Source organism: Vidua chalybeata, chromosome 7 (assembly GCF_026979565.1).
Source record: "Vidua chalybeata isolate OUT-0048 chromosome 7, bVidCha1 merged haplotype, whole genome shotgun sequence".
In the NCBI taxonomy this organism is placed as follows: Eukaryota; Metazoa; Chordata; class Aves; order Passeriformes; family Viduidae; genus Vidua; species Vidua chalybeata.
The window spans coordinates 14,921,041-14,940,763 of NC_071536.1; the positions used below are offsets into that span (position 1 = coordinate 14,921,041).

The 19,723-nt window shown below is 36.6% G+C and overlaps 1 protein-coding gene across 2 annotated transcripts in view; it reads left to right on the top strand.

The window, feature by feature from the left end:
- Window positions 1-19,723, top strand: part of PDE1A (phosphodiesterase 1A) — a 145,399-nt gene that overhangs the window by 93,340 nt on the left and 32,336 nt on the right. For both annotated transcript variants that reach the window (XM_053947818.1, XM_053947819.1), the window contains exons 3-8: window positions 7,733-7,915; window positions 8,366-8,432; window positions 9,349-9,465; window positions 11,242-11,382; window positions 16,301-16,401; window positions 18,967-19,092. In XM_053947818.1, coding sequence (XP_053803793.1) covers window positions 7,733-7,915; window positions 8,366-8,432; window positions 9,349-9,465; window positions 11,242-11,382; window positions 16,301-16,401; window positions 18,967-19,092 — 735 coding nt within the window. The remainder of the gene's footprint in view (window positions 1-7,732; window positions 7,916-8,365; window positions 8,433-9,348; window positions 9,466-11,241; window positions 11,383-16,300; window positions 16,402-18,966; window positions 19,093-19,723) is intronic.

Sequence of the window (19,723 nt, forward strand, 5' to 3'; positions counted from 1 at the left end):
ATTCACACAATTTAGCAGAGGATGAACTATTTATTTCAGGTCCTCTGACTTTCCCTTTGTCTGCTCCTGTGTTTCTCTACACTATAGCCATTTATCTGAGAATTTTCTGTAACTATTTGCCAATACTCATTTCCATTCTTGAGCTTTCTAAAACTCTGTGGAGCTGGGTTAAGGCAAAAGCAGAGAAACAACACAACAGATTTTATTTATGAAGTTCTGAGAGTAGTCTTCTTAGAAACAGGGATAGGCACTACGGATAACCTTCCAAAATGAGGAAAAATTGGTTTGTGGCAGTGACTGTCAATATCTCTATAAAAGGCTCTGAGCTGATGGAAAGTTGGAAAGCCCAGACATCAGGCATTGAGTAAGTGCTGCTTTCCTATGAGCTCCATTATCTGTGGCCCCAAGTCACTCAATTAGCTTGTTTAACAAGCTCCTTTTCCAACTGCTGCATCTTTCAGTGCTGCACCAAATTCTTGAAAGAGATCAAACACTCTGGTGGCTGAAGCTGAGGTTCATCATCAGCTGAAAATAACCAGAGACTCACAGTTCCAGCCCCTCAGCAGATTTGCTCTGTGGAAGAAGTTCAAACTTAATAGGTATTATAAATAATTCTGACAAATCTTGCAGAATTTTCTCCATTAGTACCTGCCACTTGGCTCAAGGCAATGGAAGAAGGATATTTAGAGTCAAACAGGAAATAAATACAGCCTGATAATTCAGTCATGACAGCTGTTCTGTTCCTTGTAAATGCAGCTCTTCATTCATGCAAACTGAAAAGAAAATGACTCAAATAAAATCTAGATAAGAATTACAAGATGAAAGGAAAAAAATGTATTTCAAAGCTAAATAATAATAATATTAATAGAAATAATAATAAATCCTTATGGCTGTTCTGCATAAAATCAGGATAGTTTATTCCAATTATGTTTTATTTTTATATGCTTTAGTATGTTAAAAATATACTTGATTTCAGGAGGATATTTATCTGTGCAGTTGCAGTTCCATACAGGGTTTTTATTTGTTTCAAACTGTATAATGCCCTTTTAATAAGGCTTTAACTGCTTGAGAACTTTTGACTTAGAAAAGACTGCACTTCTGTAATGCATGAAATAGTTCTATATTATATAGCTGGCAGGATTTTTTAGCATCTTTTATTCAACAAGGCATAATAACAAATACAGGTTCATGAAGAAAAAGGTAACATCATTAAGGGTGACATTATAGCAATATATATTTGCCTGAGAGCTCTGGAAATAATGTTTCAATGACACTACAATGGCAGACACAGTTCTTGATAAAAAGCTCTTATTTAGGAAAAAAAAAGTACACATTGTGATGTGTATGGTGTTAGCAAAAAAGGAGGTAATTTAACCTGGGCTTTGTGACTGCTGTTGTAATAAACACCTTGGACTAAACTGAATTTCCAGTGTACTACTCCAGCAATGCTCCATATATTTCTGTGGTTTTGGGACTTAGACAGGGACAAACACATCCTCAAATTTTGGGCAAAAAGGAAATAAGTTTAAATTGCAAGACAAAGAGTTTTGTTATTTTGTCCCACCAAAAGTCTGTGGTACCCTTCAAGCACACCACAGAAATATCTGTGACAGGAAGGTGCACGTGTGTATCTTTGCCACGCGGGGTCCAAGGAAGGAGCAAATGCTCGACTGGATCCTGGTGCTCCCAGAGCTGTGTGTTGTGGAAGAGGGAATGGAGCTTAGCAACAGCCCAGCAACTAAATGAAACTCTCCTGTTTCCTGGAGATTCTGAGGTGAAGAATAGTCAGTATAGCCTGTCCTTAGGCAGCTTTCAGTACATAGCTTGCAAGCTGGAGAAGGCTGTTCCCTTGTATTTTCAAGTTTTTCAGTGGTGCAACAGAACTCAGGTCCGTGGCACCTGCTCTATCTTAGGCTAGGAATTAATAGCTCAAAAAATAATAAACTGGGATGATACTTACTTGGTAAACGTGTGCTTTCTTTCACACTCTTCCAGCTGTCAATATATGTTTAGGAGCTTCCTGTTTTAAATGAGAGCCAAAGTCAGTGAAGAACCCACCTTTTTTGTTTCTTATAATATAGAAGTCTCACGAGCTGTATTTTAACATCAGCGTTGTAAGGCTCTGAGCTAGCACTCCATAAGTTGCTGCTGAGCATCTCACAGCAGGAAATGTTCCTTGACATTGCAGGACCACTGGCACTCTGTTCTCACCTGTAGCACACCAGATGGAGCTGACTGTGAGTCACAGAGTGTCACTGGCTGTAAGGCTCTGGTTATGGAAGGAATTGTGCCAATTCAGACACCAATAGCTGTTCAAGGACACCAGCAGAGATAGTCACACCAGCAAAATGTCTTTGATGGTGCAAGCTTGAGAAATTTAAATTTTCTTACATCAAAAATATGTACAAATTTTTAAAAACTTTTAAAAACCTTTATCCTCAATCTCTCAATCTGAAAAGACAGATTAATTTGTTCATTTATACATGAAGGTGAATGTTTCATTCACAGAAGAGTAGAGCATTCAGTCAATGATGTAATTTATTTTGAAAGATCTAGAACATATTTCTCCTGAAAATTACCTTTTTGGGAAAAATCTATGAATATTAAAGAACATAATCTGCCTAATGCCAAGAATAGAACAGGTGGAATGGGATGCTCTATTTGGTAATTATTTACCAGATGAAAAATATGGTCTTTGATTCCTCTCTCAGCTGGCCTAGCTGGGGAGATGTTTGAAGAGGCAATTATTTAAGCATGAAGTTAAATTTTAATCTTGAATATTCAGTCAAGTTTGCTGAGCATGTATTGCTGTCCTCCATAGCCAACCCATGGTTAAATGTACTTTGCCTGAACAAAGAAATGTACCATTTGAAGTAAATCATTCAGTTTATCCACTAAGGGAATCTACAATTGATACTTTTGCAAAAGCTGCTATTGAGAAAAAGCTTATTGTGTTGAGATTAATTCAGTACATTCCACCCTTATAAAAGCTTAAAATAAGCCTTTGAAATCTTTTGTACTAAGCTAACATGGTTTGCTTTTGGGTTTTTTTGTGGTTTTTTTCTGAGAGGAAAGCTTACAAGAGCATTCAAGTTGTATAAAAAAAGAAAAAAAACATTTAAAATCACTGAAAATCTATTAAATTCTGACTAAGCATCTCAGGTCAGTTAGGGTATTCAATAAATGGCCAGCATCCCTTTTCCAAAGTTACTGAATTTTTCTGTTTCAAATTTTTGCTGTTAATTTATTTTTAAGTCATGCCCTGAATTAGTCCTTGCCCTATAGAACTCCCAAAATACTATATCAAAGGGAAGGCGAAAGGGAAAGGAAGAGAGAAGAGAAGAGAAGAGAAGAGAAGAGAAGAGAAGAGAGAAGAGAAGAGAAGAGAAGAGAAGAGAAGAGAAGAGAAGAGAAGAGAAGAGAAGAGAAGAGAAGAGAAGAGAAGAGAAGAGAAGAGAAGAGAAGAGAAGAGAAGAGAAGAGAAGAGAAGAGAAGAGAAGAGAAGAGAAGAGAGAAGAGAGAAGAGAAGAGACACTGGCTCACATCTGTACTCTGAAAAATTATATTTTTTAATCATGAGCATCCTGAGCCAAACCTTAAGATAGTTGTTGGCCTTTGGTATATACCTCTGCATTTCTGAATGGGCAGTACGTATCAGCAAGTGAAAATTTCAGTAACAGTGGTCCTTCCTACATTGCTTCTCTTCTGCTGTAATTCCTGCATTTATTCCAAATTATTTTCTGTTTATTTTAATTAATTGGTAATTCTTCATATGTGTACAATTTTTTAAAGAATCTGCTAATTTTATGAGTACAACATGTTTGGTAAAACCGTGATTTCCTTTGGAAACACCTTTAAGTATCAAAAATGCCCCTCATTCATTTTTGCCGTTTGTTTATCCTTATTGGGAATCAAGAGAACCTTTTAGTGGATGTAAGTGGAAGTTGTAATGGACTGTAGAGGATGGAAATTGATTGGATTGGATATATTGATTCATGCTTATTCAGGAAGATAGGGAGATAATAGAACTAAATAATTGGTAAAAATGTGAACTGAATATTTAGACTGTAAATTCTTCTGCATTCTAGACATAGGAGAGGACTTTTATTCACTCTTAAAGGCTTGATTAATTCACTAATTGGCAAAGAGCTACTAACACCTTCCCAGCCTCTTCACTGGAAATCTTCCACTACCTCTGTTAGGCAGCATGACTGATCAACAAAGATGGAAATTTTTTCCCCATAGCCATTATCTAATTTTAATTTTTTTAATTTTCTTTTCTTTCTTCTCCTCCATAGTACATCTGATATATTCCTAAGGGAAAAGAAATACACTTCTGACTAGTGCATTACTATATTTAAAATTCTGATTAAATGAAAAGAGAGCTAGAAATTATCACTACTTGAATTTTGAGAAATTATTCTTGGCAAAAAACACAGTACTGCGACAAGAAGATCAGGTTATTAGTTACTATGACTGCAGCATTAATTGATTGCTAAGCTGAAATGCCAAGGGCCATGTCTTACTTATTCCCACAACTGTCAATGAAAGTTCTACTCATGGAATGAATAGAATTAAATAACCCAAGCCTCCCCCTCTCCTTCCCACGCATATCTCTTCCTCGTATTGCATCTACTTAACAGGCTGATGATATATGAGCAAAATAAGTGTATGTAACCCTGAAATTCTGATTATGTGTTGAAAAAAAAATGTATTTTCTGTGGCACTTTTTGGTAGAGCTCTTTTTATTGTTTTGTTTTTTAGCATTTTTGGGTGTTCCTTTGCTTTATGGAAGAAAGATTACACTGTGTGCCTGGGCATCTATTAGTATATTTATGTAATTCAATTGGGATATTTGAGTTCATGCCTCCTAGTTGAATGAAATTTATCTCAGCAGAGTTTTACTTAAGACTGATTGTGGAACAACTACCTAGCTTTAAAATGCCTACAATCTCTGATCTTCAGGTTGGTTGATTTGGAGGATCAGGCTCTGGGCCTTGTAGTCACTCCATTCCAAATACTTGCTAAGCCAAAGGCTGTAGCCTTGTGTTTGACAGCTACAGTCACGTGTCAATTAATTTTTCCAGTGACATTTTTGAGCCTGTGTGGCAGTTTATATGTTTTGAAATGTCACAAAATTATATTACAGTTTACAAATTACATTTTGAAATTTATAATTACAACTTAAGATTGCAAAATCTTGCAAAAACCCCTGCAATATTTCCTAGGAAGTTCAGTGGTTTGAATGTGTGCCTTTGTTTTGAACCTGTCATTTGATTTTATTTGATCTTCATACTTTCTTTTTTTTTTTTTTAAGGCATAGAATGCTAGAATGGGTTAGAGCGAGATGAATGACCAGCCTTTGTTTCCTCTCCTTAAATATTGTTTCAATTAGGCACCTGAAAGAAACTAATCCTTTTTGAGAAGTTATTAATATTATGTGATGAGGGATCTGTAAGATTTTGTGCTTACAAATTCTGTGTTGCGGTTTCTTTTCTAGATATTTAAGTTAGAAGCAGAGCCACTGAAACTCTCTCCTCCCTGGCAAATTGTTCAGCTATCTCTCATCAGAGAGCAGTGGCCTCATGAAAATTACAGATAAATGAACACTTATTTCAAATACTACTTTCTCCGTTCCATCTTCACGAAGTAACTCCTGCTTACTGTCATTTACAGCCTGAATAGTCCTCCTGCTTTACAGATGAATGGTAAAAAAGATTAGAGAGACTGCAGTGTGTCTTGCTAGTCTTAATTTGTACTCCAGTGGCTCATATCTGCAGAGCTCAGGGCTTGATCCCAGATTTAGATCTGCATCTGATCATAGCACACTGATGGTGCACAGGTGATGTGGAATATCCTGGCTGCAAGCTCTGAGGTAGCCTAATGCCCATGGTCCTCTAATTGCGGGAATATTTGCATCTCATTTGAATAACAGTTGGAATAGTTACAAAAATATGTTTTAGGGATCATAAGTTTTTTTCCTTGTTATACTAAAAACATATCAAATGTCAAATATTCCTCAGAAATATAAATGTACTGATTTCTCCAAGAGTATTTAATGACAGTGTTAGACTAGTATGGATTTAAGTGGACTATAACATATGTTTTAGTTTAGGCAATAAAGCCAATTTGTAGCCTTTGACCTTTGGCTAGTCTCAGCCTTGGTTCAGTTTTGCAAGATGATTTGCTCAAATCCTTTCCTCTACACAAGTCCTGCTCTTCCAAATTAAGTTTCTGATTTTTGGCTGTTGTCCCACTGTCAGAAAATTTCATAATTCTTGCTTATTCTGCTCTTCTTGTACTCCATGTTAAAGAGCCTTCCTAGTGTGATAATTCTATGCCTCTGAAAAATAGGATTTTTTTCTACTGTTCTTTCAGTGAACTGGGGAAGGATGAGGGGTACATTTATATTTTTAAACCCCAGTTGAAGAATCTTACAAAATATTCTGTCAGCCAGATGGGCTGCTGAAACTGAGCACAAATATGCTATGCTCACTGGTCACCAATAATTTATATGATTCTTCTGACATGCTTCCTATTACTATAATCCCTCAGATACCATTAAATTTATGTGGAGATTCTTTTGAACTATACCACACTCAGGCTTTCCTTACTCGTCCATGTTTCAGAAAGGCAGCACTAGAGAAATAGACCTATGTAATCAAATAATACCTGCATTTCAATTGGTACCACTTTCAAGAAAATATTTTGCAAGGGTGGCATGCTTTGCATATATTCACGTCACTCTAACTCTGGGATTTCTTGCATAACTGAATGAAGGGAAAATTGATATCAGACCAAATAAGGGATTTGTTTCCTGGAAACCCCAGCACTCTGAGTGGTAAGGGCAAATAACTGCAAGGAAAAGATTTATAGAAGAGTGGAATGGAAGTGTTGAGTCTGTTTAAAGAGAGTACGTAGTTAAATGTTTCTTCTAAGTAAACTGATGACCTCTAATTCACTTTTGTTGAAGTTTCTTTTTAATACATCTTCTATTTTGCAAGAGCTATATATAATTTTTCTAGCTTTTTGAACTACTAACAACTGTGAAAGCTGACTTGCAATCCAATCTTCTATAATATCTTGACTGCTATGACTTTGTTATCCTGCCTTCAATAGGAATATAGATTTCTACATAGAAGGAATTAATTCTCTTCAATAAAGGAATCCATTCTCTTTAATGCTTTTATTGTACTGCAATAGCAGCATAAGCATGTGTACAGGGCATTCACTGACATGCATGCACCACATCATTGCTATGTAGCATCATTTACTTTTGCATATAGGTATCAAAACACCTGTACTATTTTGGGGCCAGATCAATAGACCAATGGTGCTCTTGCTTATAGCAGCAACCCTGCTGACAATTCTGTCAGTTACTGTTCTAGAGGTCTTCTTGGGATTTTACAGCTCATTGATTACACTTCAATCCACCACTGCTCTGACAACTTACTAGAAAAATCTTTTCTTGTCTTCAGTTGAATAAATTGCATTTTATTGACTTTTACCTTCTGGAACATGAGCAGTGGGAGAGAGAGAGGATATCTGCTGTGCACAGGGGAACCTTGGTCTCAGTCCATCTGCCAGAGGAGACATTTAGTGATGTGCTGAGTTGGTCCTGCAGTCAACCTCAGCTCCCATTAAATCAAGTTTTTTTTAGCTGTTCACCTGTGAGTACTCCTCTTGTTAGGTCTGAGGTCTTGTTGGTTACCTTGTATTAATTTTTTTGTAGGAAACTTTTGGACACTGAAGATGAACTCTCTGACATCCAGTCGGATTCGGTACCGCTGGAAGTGCGGGACTGGTTAGCTTCTACATTCACGAGAGAAATGGGAATAGTGAAGAGGAGGCCTGAGGAGAAGCCCAAATTCAGAAGCATTGTGCATGCTGTACAGGCTGGGATTTTTGTAGAAAGGTGAGAGCTTTGTTTTCTTGTTACAGCAAGCACTGCATTTAACCACAGTGTCTGCCATCCTTTAAATGGTGGGATGAACCTGAAGCAAATCTTTGAGGCAGAATTTATGCTTCAATTTCTGTAGCCACTCCATTTTTCTATACAGAATTCCAGATGAAACCTCTACATTTGTAAAATTTCCCAAGCCTTGGAAAATTCTGGGGATGAACTCAATGTCTTTGTAACTTCTACACTAAATCGTACCAAAGACTGTTCTAATATTAAAGGGTAATATACTTGCAAAGAGGTTTGTCTCATAACTTCATTACAGATCACATAAATCTTTGGGGTCAGACCTTAAATAGATTCATGTTATTTCACAAACTCTGAAAGCAAAAATAAAAAAGGATAAGTTGTTTCAGTATGTTTTTAAAGAAGTTCTATTTCTTAATATTTTATTTGTTCTTTTAGGATGTACCGAAAAACTTCAAGCATGGTTGGTTTGGCTTATCCAGCAGAAGTGATAGTCACATTTAAGGTGAAAAAAGTTTAATTATTGTGAAAATTGAATGTATTTGCACTTACTTTTAGGGTCAAATGAATATTTTTCTACTGAATGTACCCTAGCCATAATTACTTCTACAGAACTGAGCACAAAATACAGAGAAAGTAATAGCTAAAAATTCAAAAATAACATATGATTCTGATTAATTCTGGTTTCATTTAGATCCTATGAGAGTAATAGAATGAAATTTGTATAGAAGTTCTTATAGAAATGTGAGACAGTTTTATCAGCTCCCAGTGGTATCGTAATCAGCGTCTCAGAAGCAGCATTTGTTTCCTATTTAGGAGAGAAAAAGGAGATAGTATTGGGATAGGGCTAACAAAAGAAACTGAAGCTTATGGAACAAGTACAGTATTTGCTGTATATTTAAAGTATTACTCTAGTCCAGCCAAAAGATGATCTTTTATAGCAAGCTGAGTTCCTATGTCTACGAATGGAATTACAAACTAGTATTTCTTGAGAATTAAGTACCTCTACTTTTCCTCTGAAAGTCAAACAATTATATTATTCTCAGATTGCTTTATGTTTAATGACATCAGTGTTAATGACATTGTGTAATAGCCTATTTGAAGGGTGGTATTCAGAGTAGCTCCATGAAGTTGTATAGACAATTTGTACTGAGAAAGTTAAACTTGGAAGTTTAAGACCTTTGATTCAAAGCATGCAAAGTGGCCTTGGTCATCTTGTAAGTATTTTATTCATAACTGACACAATTGTTTAATTGTTTTCATCATTACTATTGCCATTAATGTGTTGTCTACATTAGGAATTTGAAAGATTTGGATAATAAAACCACCAAACTCTCCCTTTTCCTTCTAGATACTAGCCAAATTGATGGAAATGTAATGATTTTTTGTTTTTTGTTGTTTTCCTTTTCCCTTGTCTACAGGATGTTGATAAGTGGTCTTTTGACGTATTTGCCCTTAATGAAGCGAGTGGAGAGCACAGTCTGAAATTTATGATGTATGAGCTGTTAACCCGATATGACCTTTTGAGCCGTTTCAAGGTCAGGAACTAACCACAAATAAAAATATGTATGCAAAAATACATGTGTCAAATCTAAAATACAAGAAAACAATGAAAGCAATGAAATGTTTTTTATTGTACAATGCAGTATAGAATTTCAAAGAATATGGCAAATGAAATATTGTGAAATGCCAATAGTTCTACCAAATGAAAATTCACCCAGAACATGCATATTTTTCTGCAACCCAAAAAATGGAAAGCTATGTAATACAACTTACATGACCCTTGTCATGTAAGTTGTATTACATAAATAGATTATGTATACTGACTATTTTCTCAGCAAGTCTGAACCAGTGTCCCACCCTTGTAGACCAAAAATTACTAAAAAGGCAGAAAACCATAGTGAGTCCTAAATACTTTTTTCATGGTCTGGATCATGCTATGTTGATCACCACTGTACACAGGCTTCAGCTGAACCTTCCTCTCCTAAACCTGGGGGGATAAAGAGAAAAATTGCTTTTCCAAGGTGTAGGGCTTTTGCAATACAATATGGAGTCCTTATAGCCAACTTTGAAAGGCTGAGATAAAAAAAAAATATTCAAAATGATAAATTTATTGCTACAGGCTTTATTTGCTTGAAGTCAGAACCACACCAGGACCACCATTATAAGAGACATGAAGTACACAATGCTACTGGCAGAGTGGGTTTAAGCCCATTCTCAGTCCCATTATTTATGTTGCAGGGTTTTTAAATAAAGAAGAAATGATTAAGGGATATGCAGTTTCATGAAATGGCTGAAGTGGTTTATCCCTAGGCAGCAAATAAGCACCACACTGCCACTCACTTGCTCACTCCTCTCCCCAGAAGGATGGGGAAAAGTGAATTGGAGGCGTAAAAGTGAGAAAACTTGTGGGTTGAGATATGTACAGTTTAATAATGATGGTGATAATAATATAGAAAATTAATATTTAAGAGAGAAATCAAACCCAAGAAGAAAGGCTGCCAATGAAAGCAGTTGCTCAGCAGCAGCAGCCGGGGGCTGCCCAGGCAGTCCCCAGGCAGCAGTGCCCAGCCAGGCTCCCCCAGCCTGGGGCTGCTGACCATGAGGCCGTGTGGAGCATCATCCCCTGGGTCAGCAGGGCCAGCTGTCCCAGCTGTGTCCCTTCCCACCTTCCTGTGCACCCCAGGCTACCCAGTGGTGGGTGGGATGGGGAGCAGAAAAGGCCTTGACTCTGCAAGTTGCTGATCAGCAGTAACTAAAACATCCTGCAGTTATCAGCTCTGTTTACAGCTCAAATCCAAAACATTGAGCCATACCAACTCTTATGAAGGAAATTAACTCTATCCCTGCCAAAACCAGCACAATGCAAAAATAAGTGGGACCAGATAGTACCTGTACTTCACACATTGTCTGGAGGAAGGAAAGTAGTACTATGACATTAAAGCAAACCTTGTCTCAAGCAGGGTAAAAGTGGTGAAGAAAAGGAGATAACCTTATTGTTAGACTCCTATCTGTCATGCCTGTGTTATACATGCAACATCTGCATCCCTGGTGCAGACAGACATGTCTTGAAAACCACTTGGTTGATAGCTCTGCAGTGTCTTGTGCACGGTGTATGCAGAGAGATACATCTACAAAAGTTGTGTGAGACTCACTGCTGCATGTATGATACCAGACCTTTACATTTTAATTTTTCTTTTATTGTTTGCCCACTAGATCCCATGGTATATTATTTGTGATTCATTTATTGCATGCTTGGCTTTGCAGCTGTTGCAGGAAAAGAATCAATTATTTTACTGTTTTCTTGTCTGTAGATCCCTGTTCCAAATCTTATTTCTTTTGCTGAAGCTCTTGAAGTTGGTTACAGCAAATACAAAAATCCCTATCATAATTTGATCCATGCAGCTGATGTTACTCAAACTGTGCATTACATAATGATTCACACTGGCATCATGGTAAGAAGTATTGTGAAATTCAATTTCTTTTCTCAGACTCTGCTGTTTTGAATAAATGTGTACATGTTTCTTTTCTAAAGGAAAAAGCTCAGTTGAAAATTTTGCAGAGAGATTCAAGAACTACTGTTCAGGCTGTGAACTTTATTTCATTTTAACAGTTCTTCCAGGCTGAACTTCTCTCAATGCAGAGGGAAAGAGGAAGAAAAAAAATAATCCTTAAATCCTTTTTGCTTTTCATCGCCTGGATTTAGGTATTTGATATCATATTTAATGAGATAGATTTGCAGGAGTGGGCAGGTGAGAATTTTTTACTTTCACATCACAGCATGGGAGGTGTGATCAGGCAAGGAAGCTTTAGTATCTGCAGAGGTCCTGGCTGTTGAAAGATGTACTGAATCAGTGCAGGCTTAGAATTATATCACCATGGAATGGCTTGGGTTGGAAGGGACCGTTCCAACCACCCTGCCATAGGCAAGGACACCTTCCTCTAGACCAGGCTGCTCAAGGCCCCATCCAGCCTGGCCTTAAACTCTGAAACTGCTCTTTCTTTCAGTTTTTAACCTTCTTTAGCACTGCTCTTGCATACTCTATCTGCCTATAGTAGGCAGGCTCTTGCATTTGCCTTGAAACATCACAATATTTTAATTTTTTTTATTTGAGAACTGAAATGAATCTGTGCAAGCATTTTTATTTCTTAAAACTTATCTTAAATTTAATACCAGCAGTGGAATTCTCCTCACTGTCAACTTGCTAGGCAAAAGTAAATACTGACTGAAAGAAAATGGAGATTGCTGTCAATGGCTTTTTGATAATTTGTCTTCCCTGTGAATACAGTTGTTTAAAAAAAAACAATGAACAAAAAAACAAACAACAAATTAAACAACTGGGAAGAAATAGTGTCTGATTTATGTTTGCAGAGCTGTGAAACAATTCCAGAAGACTTTGGAAAGGAAAAATTTAGAGCTGACTCTGGATGTTTTTGCTCCTATATACACATAATAAATGACAGTCAATCACTTATGTTAAGCCTTTTCTCACTTGAAATTCCCTTGGCTTCAGGGTGGGTAAGGAAAGGTCCCCAGGCATTGCATGTTTTTATTCTACTGTTTGAAAGAAGTATTTTGCTTGTAAGTGTTTAAAGCTTTATTTTAACTCTAATACTACTTAAGTGAAGCCTGGAGTCTTCACCAGACAAGATTCCTTTTTAGATTGAGAAGTTTTCTTGAGAAAGCACTTCCATATCAGACTGAAGCAGAGGCTAGACAGCTCTTGCCAAGAGGAGTCCAAACCAAAGTTGTTGTATATGATATTCACCTATCAAAATAATATTTTAGTAAAAGAAAATTCTTGAAGATATTAGATTAACTGCAAGAGTTAAGTGATATGAGCCATGTCTTTGTTGCAGGTATACACCTAGATCAGGAACTTAGCAGGAGGAAAATCCTTTTGTTTTATTATAAACATCCCTCTGGCTCATTGTATCTGCCCCTCTGCCCTTCAAAAAAAACCAGCATTCCGATTTTCCTTGTGATGCCAGGACATAGTTCCAACTTCCAGAGCTGTACCAGTAATTTTGGGACATTTAGCCATTGCTTAAACCACTTTGAAAGACACTTTGTGTATTTCTGAACACTAAATTTAAAAAAATCGGTTTCATATTTGAATATCTGCTATTTCACTGCGTGCACATGAGTGTGAGACAGGCCTTTCCAGCACAACTATTACAGTTTTAGCATCTTAACCTTCTAACTGCCTTAGTATTAGCATCTAACTTAGTATTAGCATTCTAATTGCCTTAGTATTAGCATCTTAACCTTCTAACTGCCTTAATCATGTGTCCAAATCACATGATTTGGACAACTATTTTCAAAAATGTTTAGACTTTACTATTGTAAAATCTCATTGATTTTGCAACACTGCTACAAAATATTTCTGCAAAATTAGTCCAGGTTTAATTCACTAACCATTCTATGATTCTATGGTGCTATGATACTGGAAAGTTCTTGGAAAGAAATCTAACTAGGACACCACTTAGTCAAGAGTGCCTTCAAACAGATGTACTTGCCAGGCAGAAGGAACATTTATGGAAATCAGTGTTTGAAAGAGGGCCTAGTGATTCTGCAGCTTGCAAAGTATTTCTCTCCCAAATGTCACTTGCAATTTGAGAAAGCACCAGTATAATGAAAATGTTCTATTTAACTTGCTGGATTTTTTTTCCCCGTTGCCTGGTTAACCCTCCAGTAGCCTTCTCAATAACAATTTGGAGTTTGCTTCTCAAACCAACAGTTTTCAGACATGTTCATTGTAATCCTTTTTTTAAACTCTGTTCTGTTTCTAATACCTGGATTAGACTAAATATGATGCAATTCTAGATCAAATTCCTGTGGTTTTTTGTTTGTTTGTGTTTTTCTCTTTTCCAGACTGGTTTGCAATTTGAGGTTTTTCTGCTTTCATTTTCTCTTAAGGACTTGGTACTAACTCCAAGTCTTGCAGAGTTGCTGTCTTCCTTGTTTATTTCTGAAACACATACTGAAGCAAAGGTTTCCAAAAGCTGGGGTTTAGGAAATCTTTTGCATGATTCCTGTTGTTGAGGTCATATGTTTTGTACCTTTTATAGGAGTCTAGAAAACAGTCATATTTCCACATTTGCAAAAAAATTTGGCTAATCAGAGCTGATGGTTCTCCACAAGCCCCTAGAGAGATTCTGGTGAAGAAGAAGACATATTCAGAGCTGCTATTAAAGAAATAAAATAATCATTATATTTTTCAAAAGTTGTTGTCTGTCTTAAGGAAGAAGATCCAGCCACCTCAGATCAATGTGTTAGAGTGTTAAATATCACAGATGGCAGACAGTCTATTAACCTTCCCAAGAGACTAAATCCCAGATGATGCAACTGAAAATGTATAACTCAAGCTTGCGTTTATGAAGTTCTCATCTTTATAAAGGTTTAAGAATCCAAGTCCCAGGGAATACATCTTGTAAAGAACTTTTGAGTCATCGATCATCTTCCCACCATCCCTTTTCTCTTCCCACGTACCTGTATTGCTCAAAGAAAAGGAAAAAATGTCTTTACTGCCAATAAGTGCATTGTGAGACTCCATTTCTTACTTGGTTTTTAATTTATCACTGTAAAAAAAAAAATTCAAACAGAAGTCATAAGTTGAAATGTATCTATTTACATATAAGCAATATATAATACTTCCATAGAAGACATAATTTATATTATCTATGACACCCACAAGACATAGTATCTTTCAAGAGGGAAGCATGTTTCAGCTCTTCTCAGCCTTGCAGACCCCCAGATACCTGTTTTTCCCTCTCTTTCATAACACACTTATTAACTGCCTCTGTAAGAGTATTTTTTTACTTCCTTAGAAATCCTTTAGCTAAAGTAGTTCTCTGATTTGATTACTGATCTCAATTTTGACTATAGTAGTGCATGTAGAGTACTTGCTCTTCTCTATTACTGTATGAATTCTCTGTGTAGCCCATAGATATTTTCTGTGAGGAATGTTCTTCTGTTTATGGATGCATTGTCTAGCAACTACTTTATTTGCTACAAAAGCTGACCTTTGAAAAGGCATCTTAAAGAAAAGTTTATGTTTAGCTTTCGTTACACTTTGTGTTTCTCTTCTGTTTGGTATGTTGAAAACATTGTGAGAGCCAGGACTGGTCATGGCCTGGTTTCTTGTGACACACAATATGATGAAGGTCATTGTTTCTATTTTTAGAACTGCTTACAGTACATTCTCATTCCTCTGTCTGTGACCTTTCTAAAACTATACTGCTTCACCAACAGCCAGTACTTGTTCCTCAGCAGCCCTATTGTGTCACTGAATGACCTATTTAATTATTCTCACATGGCTAATGAATCTTGACTCTTTCCTTTCTTCTTCTTTGAAAGAAGAAGAAGGCAACTTTTATTACATTTGACAACTTATGCATTTCATATCCATTCATGCACATGTATGCACATTCATATGTGCATATTCGAGTGCATGAAGTTGAGATCATTCTTTCATCCTTTAGTACAGAGCTTACTTGTACACCAAAACCATCTGAAACGTGTGTGGAAATGCTTGACTAGCGTTTGACTTAATCAGTCCTATGACTGTGGGGGTTAATTATCATATGATTTTTCTGCCCCCATCTTTAGATGGAGTAAGTTTTCTCCTCAAGGACTTCTTGTCATTCAAGAAATAGAACTTGAAAGACGATAACAAGAGGTTATTTTACAAACTGTGCAATACAGAACAGCCTCATTTAGCAAGAGTTATAAAAGGGCTCAGACTCCAGGGTCTGCATTATTTTGTATACATGACCTACATTACCTTTTGTTCTGTGTAACTGTATGCTAGCCTTCTGCACTATTTTAATTCTTTTTTTTTCATCAGTACAAAGTATGATAAAATTTAGAACAGAAAAATCTCCCATGGGCCTAATTTTAGTGCCATGTACACTGGTAAAATATAGATAATGCTAATTTTTTACCTTCAATTTATAATTAACAGTATATATAGTTTACAAAAAGACAAATTATAACCTAAACTTCATATAAGTTTTTTTTAGATTAATATACTGTAATTTGGCAAGTGCCATGTGTGAACTGACAGAGTAGATACTCAAAGGAGTTGCAAAGTGAACTGTGTAATTATTTTGATAACTTCTTATATTTTTGGCTGCTAATATTTACTTTGCTAGTGACCATAAGTATGTTAACTTGGTCTCAGAGAAATCATAAGTACAAGGACTTCTTTTATCGTATAGTACTGAAGTGTTATGGATATATAGTTATCTGGAGTAAGAGGAAAGTTTATTTAAGTTGAAGGTAATGCAAAACATTTTCAGTACTGCAGGGTTTAATCTGAGTTAGGCTATTATTGAAAGTGTGACTATGATTTGTTTTTCATTTACCAGCACTGGCTCACAGAACTGGAAATTTTAGCAATGATCTTTGCAGCTGCCGTCCATGACTATGAACATACTGGGACCACAAACAATTTTCATATTCAGACAAGGTAAGTGATGTGGTCTCCTAAGAGTCATATCTGGAGTTTGCAGTTCATTCGGTTCATTGCTGAACTGTTTCATAACTCTTACTAATAAAGCCAGGAAGCAGGCAGGTCAGTCCTGGTTTTATAAATTGCTTTATCAACTTCTGTCCAGTTAATGGGATCAGTCACATGGTCAAAAACTATGGAAAAGTAATAAGATAGCTCCATCCTGGTTGAAATAATTCCATTTTGGAGCTCATATGTCAAGAGGAAGTTTGAAAAGGTTCAGAACATGCACAACATGCGCTTGAAACCCCCTCACCCCTCTGTTGTTCACTAAAATTCTGATACTACTGACTCAAAAAACTTCTACTGTATCCCCATAAAAATGCCTCATCACTTACAGCAATGTGCTTACATTTTATTTCACTTTGTCTATTAAACTTAGAGGGTCCTGGTGCAGAGGGAGAAACTTTCAAGTACAGCTTTAGAAATACCTACCATGAGCCATCTCCTAGCATGTTTTGAAAGCAACTGCAGTAGATATGAAAAAAGAAATCCAGAAAGGAATCCAGTTTGAAATTTAGGCTAGCTGTGTTCTCCTGCAGGTGCAGCATGTCATTCTAGCTGCTGCTCCTGTACAACAGCATGTAGTTCTCTCCCTTAAAATTTTTTCATCTTATCAAAGGAAAATCCCTGACCAATCCATTACTGAGTGAAAAATGGTACATCTGATACTTAACCTTGTAGAAACCATCTTATTTTTCTCTTCCACTGAGCTATATGTTGTTTTTAGTATCCTCAGTTGAGGACTTTGCTTTAGCCGCTCTTTACAAAAATCAGCATGGCACTGGCATATTCTAACAAAACAGCTCAGTGCTAGAAATTTATTACTTTGGACACAAACATCCTCACACTCACTTATATGGATCAGTTGTCCAATGATTATGTTTAAATGAAATCTATAACAGAGTTTTTCTCCAAGATGTGGCTTTCAATAATGAAAAATGCTAGATTTGCAGCTGAAATAAGGACACAAATCTTTTCTCCTCCAGCACAGTCTGGCTAAAAATAAACTTCAGTTTGTAGTTCCAAGTTTATATTAATTTTCTATTTTTGTCCTTAATATTTTGCTATGAAGTACTGCAAGAGTGGAAAACTAATTAAGCTGATAGCCTTTGAATTTTACTCAGGGGTACTTGCAAACAGGTATTTGTTATGTGATATAGCTCATTCTTCTCTCCTTGTGTAACTTGGCCCTGATGTGGCATCCCAGACTGTGATTCCAAGTGTCTTTTGCCTGAGGAAAATGGATGGAATGGCTGCCAAAATCGTAGCAAATCTTAGCACTGCTTAAACATAGTCATAAGTAGCTATGTTGATCAAAGTGTGCTTCATAAACATATGTGATTGGCATAACACAGATTTTCCCATGATTTTAGTTAGAGTATGGATGTAAACATATTGATTATTTAGGCTGGCAATGGTTTGTTTCCTCTAAATAGCATTTCCAATCCTATTTTAATTATTTAGATTCCTTGGTACCATACATGACAATATATACTGTTGCTCAACAGAACAAGAGGTTGAATTTAGCTTATTAATGTCAGAGTAAGCTGCACTGCTAAATCAACACACCTTTCTTCTAGTTCTTGTCGCTGGACCAAATTGAAACATTCAGGAATAGTTTTATCAGAACAGAATTGCAGCAGAGAGGTGACTCCTGAGGTTGATTGTCTAGCAAGTCAGACCAAGTCTCAGGGAAAAAAAAATCCCGAAGAATTAATGATGTTTGAAGCTAAGTATGATAAATCCACACCACATCAAAATTTGTGAATGTCTCAGTGTAATTTTGGAATTGTACATTAGTCTTTGATTATGAAGGAAGGGATACTGTTCAGTGTGCTAACATCATGGTATGAGTCTGTCTTTAGGAAGCACGTGAGGGCTTCCAAATTGCTGCTTAGCATCTCTACCATCCCACTGTGATGAGGTCAAGGTTTCTCTGTTTTTCTGAGAAAAGATGGTGGCTGTGTAAAACATATGAAATTGAAACTTTTAAATACCTTATTATTTACAGCATCTTCTGATAATGAGTAGCATGGGCCAAAGCACATCTCTCAGTGCAGGGAGAGTATCTTCTTAATACCCATGCTAAGTGTGGAGCCCCACTGTTGGCGAGCACATTGCATTTTAAATGGTTTTATTGTGTAAGTGTACACTTGTAGCCTAATTAGAGCATTTCTGAAGCTCTGTGAGCCTATCTGCAGTCAAGAAGCTCAAAGATCTCCCAGTTATTGATATGACCTAACAGTTTTGCCAGTTAGGTCATATCAATAAAACATTACACATTTTAAAATAGGACTTTCTCACAGTGTATACAATGGTATAATGATAATTTTTAATGCATTTAAGATGGAAAATTTATCAGTATTTGATACAGTAGGAACAAATAAACATAGTTTGATATATCTATCTCTATATATGTACATATAGTCAATATTTCTCATAGAGAACACATGGTCCTACCTTCCCCAGTGCCATCATCAAAACACTATTACAAAATCTGCCTCTTTTTCCCCACACTAGGTCAGATGTTGCTATATTGTACAATGATCGTTCTGTTCTTGAAAATCACCATGTAAGTGCTGCTTATAGACTCATGCAGGAAGAAGAGATGAACATCCTGGCTAATCTAAACAAAGATGACTGGAGGTAAGACTTGCTGTGACATTCAAAACTACTCCCAGTATTTAAAAATAATAAAAGCCACCAGGCCTTCCCTGTGGAGTCTATTTTAAGAGTTCAAATTACAGGAAGTTGACAGTGGAAAGAGTGATGGATGTTTAGAGCCTAGGGAAGGCTGCTGTGGTGTTAAGAAGTGTTTGGGAGACTGTATAATATTCCAAGTGAGGCTGTGCATTTATGAGGAGCAGTGCTGGAGTGTGTGGACAGAGTCTCAGGTGAACTAGCTCTTTAGGAAAACCACAATGCTGCCTGAGCTGGGTTGCCTTTGTCCAGCAGAACCAGTGGGTTGAAATCACAGTGCAGAGTCACACTCTGCTGCCAGCTTGAGCACTGCTGCTCCTGGGATTTCAGCATAGTCACGTCTTGGTTAAGCATTAAAAAATGAATTGTGTGGACAGTCCAAAAATAATAAAGGCCCAGAAGTGCTACAGAGCGCTTTTCTTTTTCTTCTTAATTTTAGTGTCATTCCTGAAGGCAATTTGGCCAGCTGAAAGAATAAGTATCATAATTGATCTATTACAACTAACAAGACCCATAAGGCTAAAATTCAAGTGTTAGAGTAAGACTCTCTCGGTTATTAAAAAGGAAACGTTATCTT